The sequence below is a fragment of the Rhipicephalus sanguineus genome, chromosome 7 (genome assembly GCF_013339695.2).
Source record: "Rhipicephalus sanguineus isolate Rsan-2018 chromosome 7, BIME_Rsan_1.4, whole genome shotgun sequence".
Classification (NCBI taxonomy): domain Eukaryota; kingdom Metazoa; phylum Arthropoda; class Arachnida; order Ixodida; family Ixodidae; genus Rhipicephalus; species Rhipicephalus sanguineus.
The window spans coordinates 110,386,718-110,399,636 of NC_051182.1; the positions used below are offsets into that span (position 1 = coordinate 110,386,718).

A 12,919-nucleotide genomic window follows, 5' to 3' on the forward strand; every position below is an offset into this window, starting at 1 on the left:
TAGCATCTCTGACGCTGACCTCGGTTCAGCACCTGAGCAGTACACCTGCAATCTGTCACCCAGACTTCCTGGCCTGGTTGCAGAACCGGCAGGGGTCGAGCACAGTGATGGCGGCTGTAGTTCGTGTTCTGCCGGTGCTTAAGAGCTTCGTCACACTCCTTAAAGAGGTGGTGCCATCAAATTTCGAGGCTATAACAAGCCTGTTGTGGGTTTCCTCTGTATGCAAGGACATTCCACACGAAGGGTCGGACACTGCAAACGTTTAGAACATATTTTAATTCACTTCCAAAGTGTACCTAAATGCGCATTCTCCCGATCGAAACCCATGCGCTAGCGCGCCAACACTGACGTAGATCTGTAGGATGGTCAACGAAAGTTGTAGTGACGTCACACCAAATCTGCTGTAGTAAAGTGAGTGACCTCCGGACCTCCGCCACTTCCGCAACGTACGTACCGGCTGTAGTGAACTAGAATATATTCTAATTCACTATAGTACCGGCAAAGCATCGGTTGCTACATCACTCGCCGAGTTTCGATCGATTCCTGGCTAAGTACGTCACAGCCTTGTGTGGTCACGTGACCACGCCTCCTACACTTCTACGTCACTGCCCCACCTCGGTGCCCGAAACCGAAACCGAAAGTTGTCCATATCAAAAGGCGATATTACATTATTTAGCGAGAATACATAAATCTTGGTGCATGCATCATGCTTCCTGGAGCTACAGGAAACGCTTACAGCACAGAATGCGCAAACCACAAATTTGGTGGCACCACCCCTTTAAAGGTTTCATGGTCAGGCAGTTACAGAGCTAGATGGTCCGGAACTTTTGGCAAATGGTTGCGTAGGCAACAACCCATCAAAAGTTGAGCAGGACTGAAAAGCCTATTGAGTCTGGTGTCCCTGTACACCAAAAGAGCCATGTGACGATTAACACTGTTGCACCACAGTTCCTTCATGCTTCATACTTCGTGTTCCCCTTCCCCGTTTGACTGTGGGAAAGCAGGGCTACTCGTGCAATGAGCAAAGCCGTATATCGACGCGAAGTCCGCGAACTCACTCAACGAGACCTCTAGCCCGTTGTCACTCCGAAGAACCTCGGGCACTCCGAATCGAGCCATAATGTTCTTCAACGCAGTAATCACAGATATGCTTGACGTCTCGCGCAAGGTCTGCACTTCCGGAAATCGTGTGTAGTAGTCAACTACTACTAATATGTCCTAACCCTCAAAATGGAAGATGTCAGCCCCGACTTGTTGCCACGGGAGCTCAGGTGTAGCTGTTGCTATTATGGGCTCTGCCCTCTGCTGTCTCATTGTTGCACACTGTTTGCAGTTTTCAGCCACTTCTTTGATCCTGTGGCTTAAACAAGACCACCAAACCGACTCGTGGGCCCTCGCCTTAATCCGAGCCACTCCAAGATGACCCTCTTGGATCAAACTCAAGACTTCCACTTGCAAAATTGCAGGAACAACCAGCCGACCGCCTTTCAACAGAGTCGAATTGGCAACCAAAAGTTCACCGCAATGCTTCCAATACGCTGCCAAAGGTACTGTTAGTCTTATCTTAGACAGCCAACCGTAGTTGCAGAACTTGATCAAGGTAGAACACACACCATCCAATGCTTGATGCCTTCCTTATCGTCCACTAGCACACTTTCTGCGATGGCTTCTGTGATGTTCTACAGGCGACGCACTGCCGCTCCCGGCAAATAGGCGTGCCGCCGCTCCGGGACTCGCAAGCACCGGCTTCCGGTCACTCAGCCGCGCGGCCAGACGACTAGGCAGATTGGGTTACGTTTTCCCTTCACGAGGGACGCCGCGCACGGACCGCGCCTTCGCGAGCAGGCGCCCGTTTTTTGGCAATAAAGCAGTTCGTACCCAGCAGCCGAGCGGTGTGGTTCTTCCCAAGGAAAACCCCACAACCCCGCAACGTAACACTGGCGACGAGGCAGGAGTTGTGAAGCGAGCGCAGCTTCGAGGTTACGTGCCATGGCTACAGGAGGAATGTACGGCGCCATCGAGCCCTTCTCGGGAAAGTCCTGGGCGTCATGGATCCAGCGCGTCAACTTCTACTTTGTGGCGAACGACATCAGCAACGAAGAGAAGAAACGGGCCTTCCTCCTCACGCTATGCGGCGCGGACACCTTCGAGACTGCGTGTGCGCTGGTCGCGCCGAAAACCCCTGGAGAGGTCAGCTTCAGCGAGCTGGTCGCACTTCTCCAGCGGCATTTCGATCCAAGACCATCGGAGCTTTACGGCCGTTACGTGTTCCAGCGACGAGACCAAAACCCCGGCGAATCGATAAGCAGCTATGTCGCAGCCCTCAAGAATTTGACAGTGGACTGCTACTTCGGTGTGCTAGCGGCTACGCCTGCAACATCGACATCGTCAGGGGGAAGTCAAGAGCCCGTTTCACAACGGAACCCAACAATGCTGCCACAGGACGTAATGCTGCGAGACAGATTCGTTTGCGGCATCCGCGACGAACATCTCCAACAGCGCCTCTTTGCAGAAAAGGAGCTGTCCTTCCAACGTGCTTTGGATATAGCCCTATCAGCGGAGAGTGCGTCAAGGCAGCAGCGGGGAATCAAAGCAGCAACGAACTCCGGAGAGATCAACAAGGTTACTCCCAACAAGCAAGAAAACAAAAAAACGCCTTCCCGACGCCGTTGCTACCGATGTGATGGCTGGCACGACCCTTCGACGTGCAAATTCAAAACAGCAGAGTGCCGTTTTTGCGCCAAAGTGGGCCATATCGGAGACGCCTGTATTGCACGCAAGAAGCAAGAAAAGGAAGTACGCGCAAACATCAGGCAACAAACGCACAGTGTCAACCCACTACCGTATGATGAAACTGTAAGCAGTGATTCCACGTACGAGCTGCATGCAGTAAATGGGCGCACACACTGCCCCAAGTTCCTGGTAGACGTAGAAGTAGAGCGAAAATCTCTGCAATTTGAAGTGGACACGGGTGCCGCACGCTCTCTGATAAGCGAGGAGACCTACCACAAAGCGCGGCCAAGGAACGCCCCCCAACTTTCAAGCGAGCCACTCGACTTGCGCACTTGGTCGGGAGAACTGCGTGTTCTGGGAACCGCACATGTTCGGGTGAAGTTTAAGTCAGACGATTGCGTGCTACCGTTGCTGGTGATGAAAGGAGCGAGATGCAACCTCTTGGGACGGGACTGGTTCGCGCCTCTCCATATCCAGGTCCACGGAATCAACCATTTGGAACATCCAACAGATGAGATCAGGGAAGTCATCTCTCGACACCCAGACGTGTTCAGAGAGGACATTAACGGCTACAGAGGCCCCTTGATTCACCTGGAATTGGAAGAAGACGCAAGCCCCAAGTTTTGTAAGGCTCGTCCTGTGCCTCTTGCCCTGCAAGGGCCTATGGAAGATGAACTTGATCGCCTGCAACATCAGGGCATCCTCTCACCGATACAGCATTCCAACTGGGCGACACCGCTGGTCCTCGTTCGGAAAAATGATGGAACATTGCGTGTGTGGTGACTACAGGAGCACTGTTAACGCAGCGGCGAAGAAGGCTTCCTACCCTCTTCCAACTACAGCGGAGGTGTTCGCGAATTTGCACGGCGGAACCCTCTTCTCGACGTTGGATTTGTACCAAGCCTACCAACAGCTGAAAGTCGACGACGAAACAGCAGCGCTCCTCACGGTGAACACGACCAAGGGACTGTTTAAAGTGAATCGGCTCCCGTTCGGAGTATCCGCCGCACCTGCCATCTTCCAGCGCATGATGGAGGTAACACTGGCCGGAATTCCCGGGGTGAGTGTTTACCTTGATGATATTATTATCAGCGGGAAAGGTGCTTCTGAGCACGCACATCGTCTTGACCAGGTTTTAACAAGGCTAAGCGAGAGAGGCCTACGCCTCAAGAAGGATAAGTGCCACTTTGGCATCACGTCCGTTGAATTCCTGGGACACCGAATTGACGCCAATGGGGTGCACACCACCGAGATCAAAATCGAGGCCATACTTCGGGCACCACAACCAACTGAAAGAACATCTCTCCGAGCTTTTCTTGGGTTGATATCTTTTTACGACCGCTTTTTAAGGAACAGGGCAAATGTCGCAGCCAAGCTGTACAAACTGTTAGAGAAAAATACGGCCTGTAACTGGAAATCGGAGCACGAAACCGCCTTCGAGGAACTGAAACATATGGTCCGCACTTGCACAGTTCTGGCTCATTACGATGAAACCAAGCCCCTTCTTTTGTCCGTAGACGCGTCACCGTACGGTATCGGTGCGGTGCTGGCTCAGGAAGACGCTCTTGGCCGAGAGGCACCCATAGCATTCGCTTCGCGAACATTGGGAAGCGCGGAAAAGAACTATTCCCAGCTTGACAATGAAGGATTGGCGATAGTATACGGTGTCAGCCATTTTCACAAGTACATCGCTGGTCGGCACGTAACCGTAATGACAGACCATCAACCACTGATTGGTATCATGGGCGAAAAGAAACAAGTGCCGTCGGTACTATCGCCTAGAATGACTCGCTGGTGCCTCAAGCTAGCCACCTATGATTACAATTTGGTGTACAGACCAGGCCCAAAACACCAAAATGCAGACGCTCTCAGCAGACTCCCACTGCCAGCACAGGTCGATGAGCCTTATCCGCCAGGAGACGTGCTCATGTTGGTTTCCAGGCCAAGCTTTGAACTAGCACCAAACCAACTTGCTGAAATGACCCGACAAGACCCAGTGTTGTCTCGAGTGAAAGCAGCTATCGGAAGCGGCGAATTGCGCAAGCTTGCCAATGAAGAGTTTGCAGCATACAGAAAGCTCGGGGCCGAACTCTCTATTCAGGAGGGCTGCCTTATTAGGGTCTGCAGGGTGGTCATTCCTGCAAAAGCGAGAAAGTGCGTGTTGGGCCTGGCTCACGAAAACCACAAAGGAATTGTCGCCATGAAAGCCTGCGCTAGAAGTTACTTTTGGTGTCCAGGTGTTGACAGCGATATTGAAGAGGTGGCAAGGAACTGTGTAATATGTCGCCAGCACCAAAAGGCACCAGGCAAGGCACCTATGCCTCAGTGGGAGCGCGCAACGACACCTTGGCACTACATTCATGCGGACTTTGCTGGCCCTGTGGAGGGGAGGATGTTGCTAGTGGTGGTCGATGCGTACACCAAGTTGCTGGAAGTGCGCTGTATGCGCAACATCCAGACTACCACATTGATCGAGGAAATGCGAAACCTTTTCGCAACGTTTGGGCTCCCCAAAAAGATAGTGACGGACAATGGCCCGTCTTTTGTTTCCTCAGAATTTGAGGAATTTTTAAAGAAGAACGGGGTTACACATGTCACAAGCGCCTCCTATTATCCCGCCACTAATGGCCAGGCAGAGAGGATGGTGTCCGAAGCAAAACAGGCGTTAGCCAAGAACCAAACAGGAACGTTTGCATGCAGGCTGGCGCGGTTCCTACTTAAGCAGCACAGCACCGTATCAACGGCAACGGACAAAACACCAGCCGCATTAATGTTCGGGCGCGACATGGTCACCGCGCTCACAAAACTCCAGCCCCAGCCGCCTGAGGAAGCACCCTCGAACACCAGGGGGTGCAACTCCGCGAGGGAAATTTCTGTGGGGCAGTCAGTATTCATCCGGAATTTCATCGGCAGCCCTGCATGGATGGAGGGAACGGTGACGGAGAGGCTCGGGCACAGGTCTTGGATGATTAATTGTGAAACGGGAACGTTTCGAAGGCACCTAGACCACATAAAACCCGGTGTCGAGAAGAGTCAGGCGGAAAGCCGCATAGAAAGCGAGCACGGAGAGCAACTCGCAACAACTCGGCAAGCTACCGTGCCGGCGCCGTACATGCTGGATCCACCAGCAGATTCCCCTGTTTCATCAGGGTTCAGCCTAACAGAAGAGCCAGGGCCACAACAACCAGCGACGCAGCCGGACACGACAACGGCATCACGTCCGCAACGACATCGCCAGCCCCCAGACCGCTACGGGGACTCCATCTAAGAGGGGAGGGATGTGATGTTCTACAGGCGACGCACTGCCGCTCCCGGCAAATAGGCGTGCCGCCGCTCCGGGACTCGCAAGCTCCGGCTTCCGGTCACTCAGCCGCGCGGCCAGAGCGACTAGGCAGATTGGGTTACGTTTTCCCTTCACGAGGGACGCCGCGCACGGACCGCGCTTTCGCGAGCAGGCGCCGTTTTTTGGCAGTAAGGCAGTTCGTACCCAGCAGCCGAGCGGTGTGGTTCTTCCCAAGGAAAACCCCACAACCCCGCAACGTAACACTTATGTTACGGGATCACGCAAGCGAACTGTAAAAAGCTCCATTACTTTGGTTCTACATTACTTCGCTTAGCATTACTTCGGTTCTCCGATGGGCCCACGCACTGCTTATCTTCGCTTCCCTGCCAACCACACAGGAGCCGGACAAGGGCATAGGAATTGTAATGGGGACTCCAGTCAATGACGCTTTTGCAACTAAAACGAAGCAGTTTAACTGGACCTGCGTTTTTAGAGCTACCGGAGATGATCCTATGTAAGTACGTTTTCAGTCTTAGTTGCGATTGCTTTCGAAGAGGCGGAGTACACCGATTTGATCGTTTTATCAGTGAGGAAGGAATTCTGTTTTGCTGCAACGTTGGACCTTCGTCGCATGCGCTACTACTATGGTGTACTGGATTGGTGTAGTGTGTAGTCTGGCGCCGAAAACGTGGCTCTTTTTGCGATGACGGACAGTGGAGCCAGAGCACACCGTACTACTGAGTCGCCAGGTGTCACCGCCCCATGAAGTAATTTATGGTAAGCTGAGGTACAAAGCCTCCGAGATTGGTAGTTGATTGTCTATTATTCCCTTCTGTTGACTCGTTTATTGTTCCCTTCTGTTCATGATGACGCGTTAGCGAATTTTTTCGTGTGCAATGCAGACTCAATGTTTGAGGAAGCCTGACGGATTCTAGTTTTTGTAGACCGATTGGAATTGCGGGTTTATTCACATACGATAAATCCAACACCCTGAATACAGCGCGTTGCATTTAACTGCATTCATGCGCTTTGGCACCCATTTGAGGAGTAAACTATCTAAATAAATAGAGCAGCATTTGTCATTCAGCGTTACGTTTTTTCAGTACAAAACCTTGTGACTACTCTCCGGCTGATGCAGGTGATGGGTGGGCGCGCGCAACTCACCTGATGCCGTTGATGTTATCTTTCCGGACCTCCTTGTGTGTAAATTCAAATTAGTGTGATCGCTAGATAGGAGTATATATATGCGTGGAATGAATAGCGTTGTGCTTTTTTATGCCTTCTGCAATCAAAACAGTAAGCATGCACACGCTCCGGGACGCTGCTCGGCGATATTCATTATGCAAGTTCAGATGACGCAGAAGCAACTTTATTTATTGTAATAATACATCCAAATGTGTTGAAGTGTTTATATCTTGCGAATATCTTTAGTTCAGTCGTGTTATGTGACCATTTTACTCAAGAACTGCAGAAAATTTCGCATTGCAAACTTAAATTTCGCGCGCCGGGCACACCGCACGATCCTCATTCCGGTGGCGTCATCGCAAAAGTGACCGCCTTTCTCCCATCGGTTTGCTGCGAATACGACACACTACCCCATTCTAGTACACCATACTACTACATCTTTACAACTGCCTTGTTGTTGTGACTATGAAAGAAAATCCTTAAACATTTAGTTTTGGTGTAACTCCACTAAAAACTGAAGCAAATATTGGAGACAACCCTAATCACTGACTTATGCGAATGGTAGTGGCCCTTGTTCGTCGGCGTTCGTGTGCCCCGGTGTATTTTTCGAGTGAACTTTGTGTTTCGTCGCGCTGCCGAAGCAGATCTCGGAGGCCACATACATAGAAAGAAGCTCGTAGTTGAGGTCTGCTCCTCCAGGTGCCGCTTTGACTCCAGTTACTTACAAGAAAACCATCTGTTCTTTCAAGGAAATCATTCAATTAACTTTCATTAATGATGGTAGCTGATAACTGGCCCTTTTATTGAGTAAACTTACGCTGAGATATTACCCGTGTCCAAAATAAACTCTTAACTTTAACCGGGACCGTCGATTTCATAGCAGTTTTATTTTTAGAGGACTTTTGCTGAATATTCGGGAAAACGGAAGTAAATGCTCGACCGGAAGTGGTTGGAACAGAAACAAAAGCGTCAATCGTGGCCCATGCCACTGAAAACCATTTATTTTCCCGACGTTTTGATAACAACTAGGTCCTTTCTTCAGCCGCCGTCGTGACGGAGGCGTCGAGTTACAGAACGCTGGATTACTCGACTTAATCGGTTCGCCGATAATTGCTGTTCCTGCGCGTCTTTTGTCCGCGGACGCGATCCGCGAGAACCTAGCCATGTACAGACGCGCTCAATATGACTTGCAACACAGGAGCGCGTGGCCTCTCGAGTTTAATGATTGCGCACAGCTGCAATTTGCTTCATTTCCGTAACCTAATATTATTTTTTTATTTGGGGACAGCCCCCAGTGAGAGAACAGCGTTTAGTTCAAGCAATAAGGGCTAGTGGACGGAATGCGAAGTCTTCAAACTCGTAAGGCCACGCGCTCCCGTGTTGCAAGTCATATTGAGCACAACTGTACAGGCGCGGCCACTGTTAAGGCCCGAACACACGTACGCGTTGCAGCGCGTCAACGCGTGACATTTTGACGCGGCGTCGCGCCCTCTCCCTATGGAGAGGGAGGGCGCGCAGCTTCGTGTAGCCGCGCGCCCTCTCCCCATAAGGAGAGGGCGCGACGCCGCGTCAAAAAGTCACGCGTTGACGCGCTGCAACGCGTACGTGTGTTCGGGCCTTTAGACGCAACACGGCGCGCGTGGCCGCTCTCCTCGGACCACCAAGCGGGTGCCAAGCGAAGTATTGCGGCGCAAGCGCAATCAGAGCAGTTAGCTACGCGCCGTCTGCTACGGTTCCTTACACTTCGCCGCACGCGCTCTGGTAAGGCGCGCGCCCGATCTAGGTTTCGCCGCTCGCGGCAAAGTGAGAGGAGCCGTAGCGGACGACGCTCAACTAACTCCGCCTTTAGCAGTGATTGCGCTTGCGCCGCAATAGTTCTCGCGGCCCCCGTCGTGGCGCTCCGCGGAGTGCGGTCACTCGCTCCGTGTTACCTCTAACAATGGCCGCGCCTGTACAGCTTCGGTGTTAATATTTCCTCACTCACTCAGCGCCGCCGCCGAGCTGTCGAATCCTAAGGACTCCTACACATTGCAAGTCGGCATAAATGGCGACAAGAAGCCGTCCCTGTACAAGAGGCCGTATGCTGCCATTAGGGACAATTACAAGTGGTCTAAACCCGGCGATCACACCCTGGACGTGTACGACGGGAAGAAGGGAGACTACATCTGCCTCCAGACGCAGTTCTCGCCGCCCCAGTTCGACGCCAGCAACAACGTCACCAGGAAGAACCTGATTCAGGTACAGTGAAGGGCGAAGCGTGTTTGCCAATAAATTACTGTGATCGTTCTCTCTATCTTTTTCTATTTATATATGAAAGACATGAGAGCATAGGCTACGTTAGAGCCGGCTATTCCATCATCATGATACTAATATCGAATAAAAAACACACAAAAAGCAAGCAAGAGTAAAATAACAAGAAACGTAAAATAATAAGAACCACTATGTACACATACGATCTCTGGCGCGTAAAGAATACCTCTAAGGGAATAACTGATCCCGTAGCGCGAAAATTTGACATAGAACAAGAGAAAAGACGAAGACGAGCGCTGACATTGAACACAGTTTATTTCGGAGAGCGCAAAGGTATGTACTCTACAAATGCGAAAAAACAAGCAAAAACCATTCAAGAAGCGCACAACTGACATGCGCGAGCGTCTTACAATCTCAGGAACTGTTTTTTTTTTTCACACAACCTAAGGGAGCGCTGACGCAGTCAGGCCTTATTCTGCAAATCACCTCTGCCTGAATAATTTCTAAAGCTGCTATTGGCCTCGAGATCTTGGAGTGGCGCCCTCTCGCGTGTGACGTCAGAGCGGGGACTCCGCTCTCAACCGCGCAGCAGCAGCCGCTGCTCCTGTATGCGGATCGTCTGCTTCAGGCTGGAACTTTATCGAACGAACAGCCTCGCGACGGTCAACTAACGCCTGTAACGAATGTTTTCGAGTGTAATCTTGAACTTGTTTTGGTTACGGCTCAATCGACAGGGCCAAGGAATCCCCCGGATGGCCGAGTAAGTGCGTCGATGCCACCGACCGCATTGCTGGTAAGAAAGGGAAACTATGTGTGAGTGTTCTCGCTCGCTATCTTGTTTCTGGCGTACGATACTAATTAGTTTAGGTGTTTCTTTCGATATTTCGGTAAGCGTGCCGTTCTCCAGCATCTACAAGTATGTAGATAAAGCTTGTGAAAGGTCGCGGTGCCTCATCGAGGGCGAAGCGGTGTACGACGCAGGCCACGTTGTAGAATGCGCGGTCGAGGCCGTCAACGGAGATCGCATCACCGTCGCAGCTCTCGTCCTGCAAACAAGTGCGCAAGTGCCGCGATGTTGCACACCCCACTGCCGATGCCCATGATCGCAGTTTGTCCCGTAATGTTGGTTCAGGGAGAACGATGTTACGTCGTAGTTTATATAAAAACCGCACAGGGCTGTCACATGGGTATTAGAATATAACAAATAGTTAATCGCTGATTATACCACTCAGAGGGCCACAGATATTAACGTGGCAAATTCAAACTGGGTCGAGTTTCACGCCCCGCAGCCTAACGAAAAGCTTAAGGAGCTCCGCTTTTAAAAAAGCGTCTGCGTTGCCTCAGGTGAAGACTTTTAGAGAATGTGCACCAAACAGCGGCAACAGGTTTCGCTTATGAATTTATGATAAGCAGTCGGCTAGGCGCTTGCTTGCCTTCATAAGTAAAATACTTATGTACACCATCCAAATGCAGCCGTAGTCTCATATCCTGCGACGCTCAGCTGAGCTCACGAGGCGCGCTTTCCTGCAAGGCGATTCGAAGGCCGCGTCGTCGGCTCCTTGTCTAGGGGCCTTCGCGGCAGGCTGTGGGACGGCACCGCATCTGGTGTACGTCGCCTATGCTTATAGCCTGCGTGCCATAAACGGCTTAAGTATTGGCGAGGAGCTTAAACGCGGTCACAAGCTTACCTAAGAGTTGCGCGTATGGTGGGTAGCAGAAGTCACTGTCCGCGAAGTGCTTGCTGCACACTGTCGATGAAGGCGTGGGGCGCTTTCCCATTCTGAACTTGACTATCCACTTCTTCTTCAGCTTCGGGTCCTTAACATAGTTGTGAAAGCTAACGCCTTTTTCACGAGCGGACGGAGTACACTGAGAGTGCTCAGTACTTCACCATTGCGCAGCACTCGCCGCCGAGACAAGCGACCGCAGTTCTACGAAACAAAGAGCTGTAGTTCTGAATGAACGTTAAAAGCAGACCAAGGTTGTTCGAACAGCGTCAGTAGCTACCATACGCAAGATAACCAACTGAACTGCTTTTTTGTTGAGATTTACCACAACGGTGGTTTCAACACGGCGCTGGGCCTACGTAGCAGACGAAAGCGCGCGAATCCCCGCTCTGACGTCATACAGGCGCCGTTCGCAGCGCCGCCCTCGGTCGCACACCAGGCCAATAGCTGCCAAACGCCAATAGACATTGTACAAGCTCTCATATATCAATACACAATAAACAATCAAGTACTCCTGTGGAGACAAGTTTTACTTTCGTGTTATACCGATTCCTATGATGGAGGAATCAGCCATGTTTTTTTTTAGCTGGATGACCAAAATTGCAGCAACTTTTTTTGCCACATGTTTAAGCAACCTTGTAATCGGACAACGGCAATTAAAAATGTCGTAGTTGTGAATTGTCTTTTAATATTTATTTTGCTTTATAAGCTGCCTTTCGAGTTATGAGCCTCGCGCGAGCAAATTATTTCATTGTTACAGCCGATGTCGCCGCGGTTCGCGCCTTTGCGGTTTCGTTACAAAAAGAACGAATATCACTGAAAGTAAGCGTGACCAAACCAAAGTTCGTATTTAGTTCACTAGCGCCGATAATTCGCAATGCAAATGTTCGTTATAACGTTTTTCAACGGTAGTTATTACGGACGTTGCAAAATTGGAGAGCGCTTGTGCTTCGGCTTCAAGAGTAGAACGCAGTAGCGTAATCGGGCCGCGTGCGCATCGTCTTCAACGGTGCCACAAGGGAAGGAACGTCTGTGAGCGTAATATTTGGTGTTTCAAACTATCCTAGAATGCCTACTGCATAGTGCTGCAGAACTATCGATGGTACTATCGATACTATCGATAGCTCAGTCACTACCGAACTATCGATGATAAAAAATACTATCGATAGCGCTATCGATAGTATATAATCAACAGCAAGAGCTCATTGCACAATAAACTTGATTCCCCGCGCGCGTGGTAAATAGTGGAGCCGGATGAGCAGGCTGAAGGGCAAGAAAGTTGTCATGCTGGTGTTCTTCACGAGAGTGCTTCGCTGACACATGATCATAAAGCCAAACTATTCAGCTGTAGCGGAAAGGAAGCCGTTACATGGGGTGGAACTGTGCTGGTTGAAATTTATATTCCATTGTACGATTTCAGCATAAAAAAATGATCAAGAACGAAGTTTGTTAATTGTGAGTTGCAACTGGTTGTTCTTGTATATGAATTTATTCATGGACAGATGCTGACATTTGCACAGCGGAAATAATTTCTCTCGCCAAAAATTTGGTCATAAGTTAAGCGAAGCTGATAGTACGCTATCGCGAACATTTTGGGCAATTTGGCCAGCCCGCAACAGCATCGTTATTCGCACCACTATGGATAGTTTGTCACGTGGTTGTGACGGTGGAGAATGCTGCAGCAAGACTGTGAAATACGAAGCTGTTTATTTGATCGAAGTTCACCCAAAATACAAGTGAC

At 50.6% G+C, this 12,919-nt stretch overlaps 2 protein-coding genes across 2 annotated transcripts; both read left to right on the top strand.

Annotated features, from left to right (window-relative positions):
- Positions 1 to 1,989: 1,989 nt before the first annotated feature.
- On the top strand, positions 1,990 to 3,516 carry LOC119398924 (uncharacterized protein K02A2.6-like). The gene has a single exon (XM_037665737.1). It carries the CDS (start codon positions 1,990 to 1,992, stop codon positions 3,514 to 3,516), a length of 1,527 nt encoding a protein of 508 aa, XP_037521665.1.
- Positions 3,517 to 4,516: 1,000 nt separating this feature from the next.
- LOC119398925 (uncharacterized protein K02A2.6-like) lies at positions 4,517 to 6,001 on the top strand. The gene has a single exon (XM_037665738.1). The coding sequence runs from the start codon at positions 4,517 to 4,519 to the stop codon at positions 5,999 to 6,001; it is 1,485 nt and encodes a 494-aa protein (XP_037521666.1).
- The last annotated feature ends 6,918 nt before the right edge of the window (positions 6,002 to 12,919 follow it).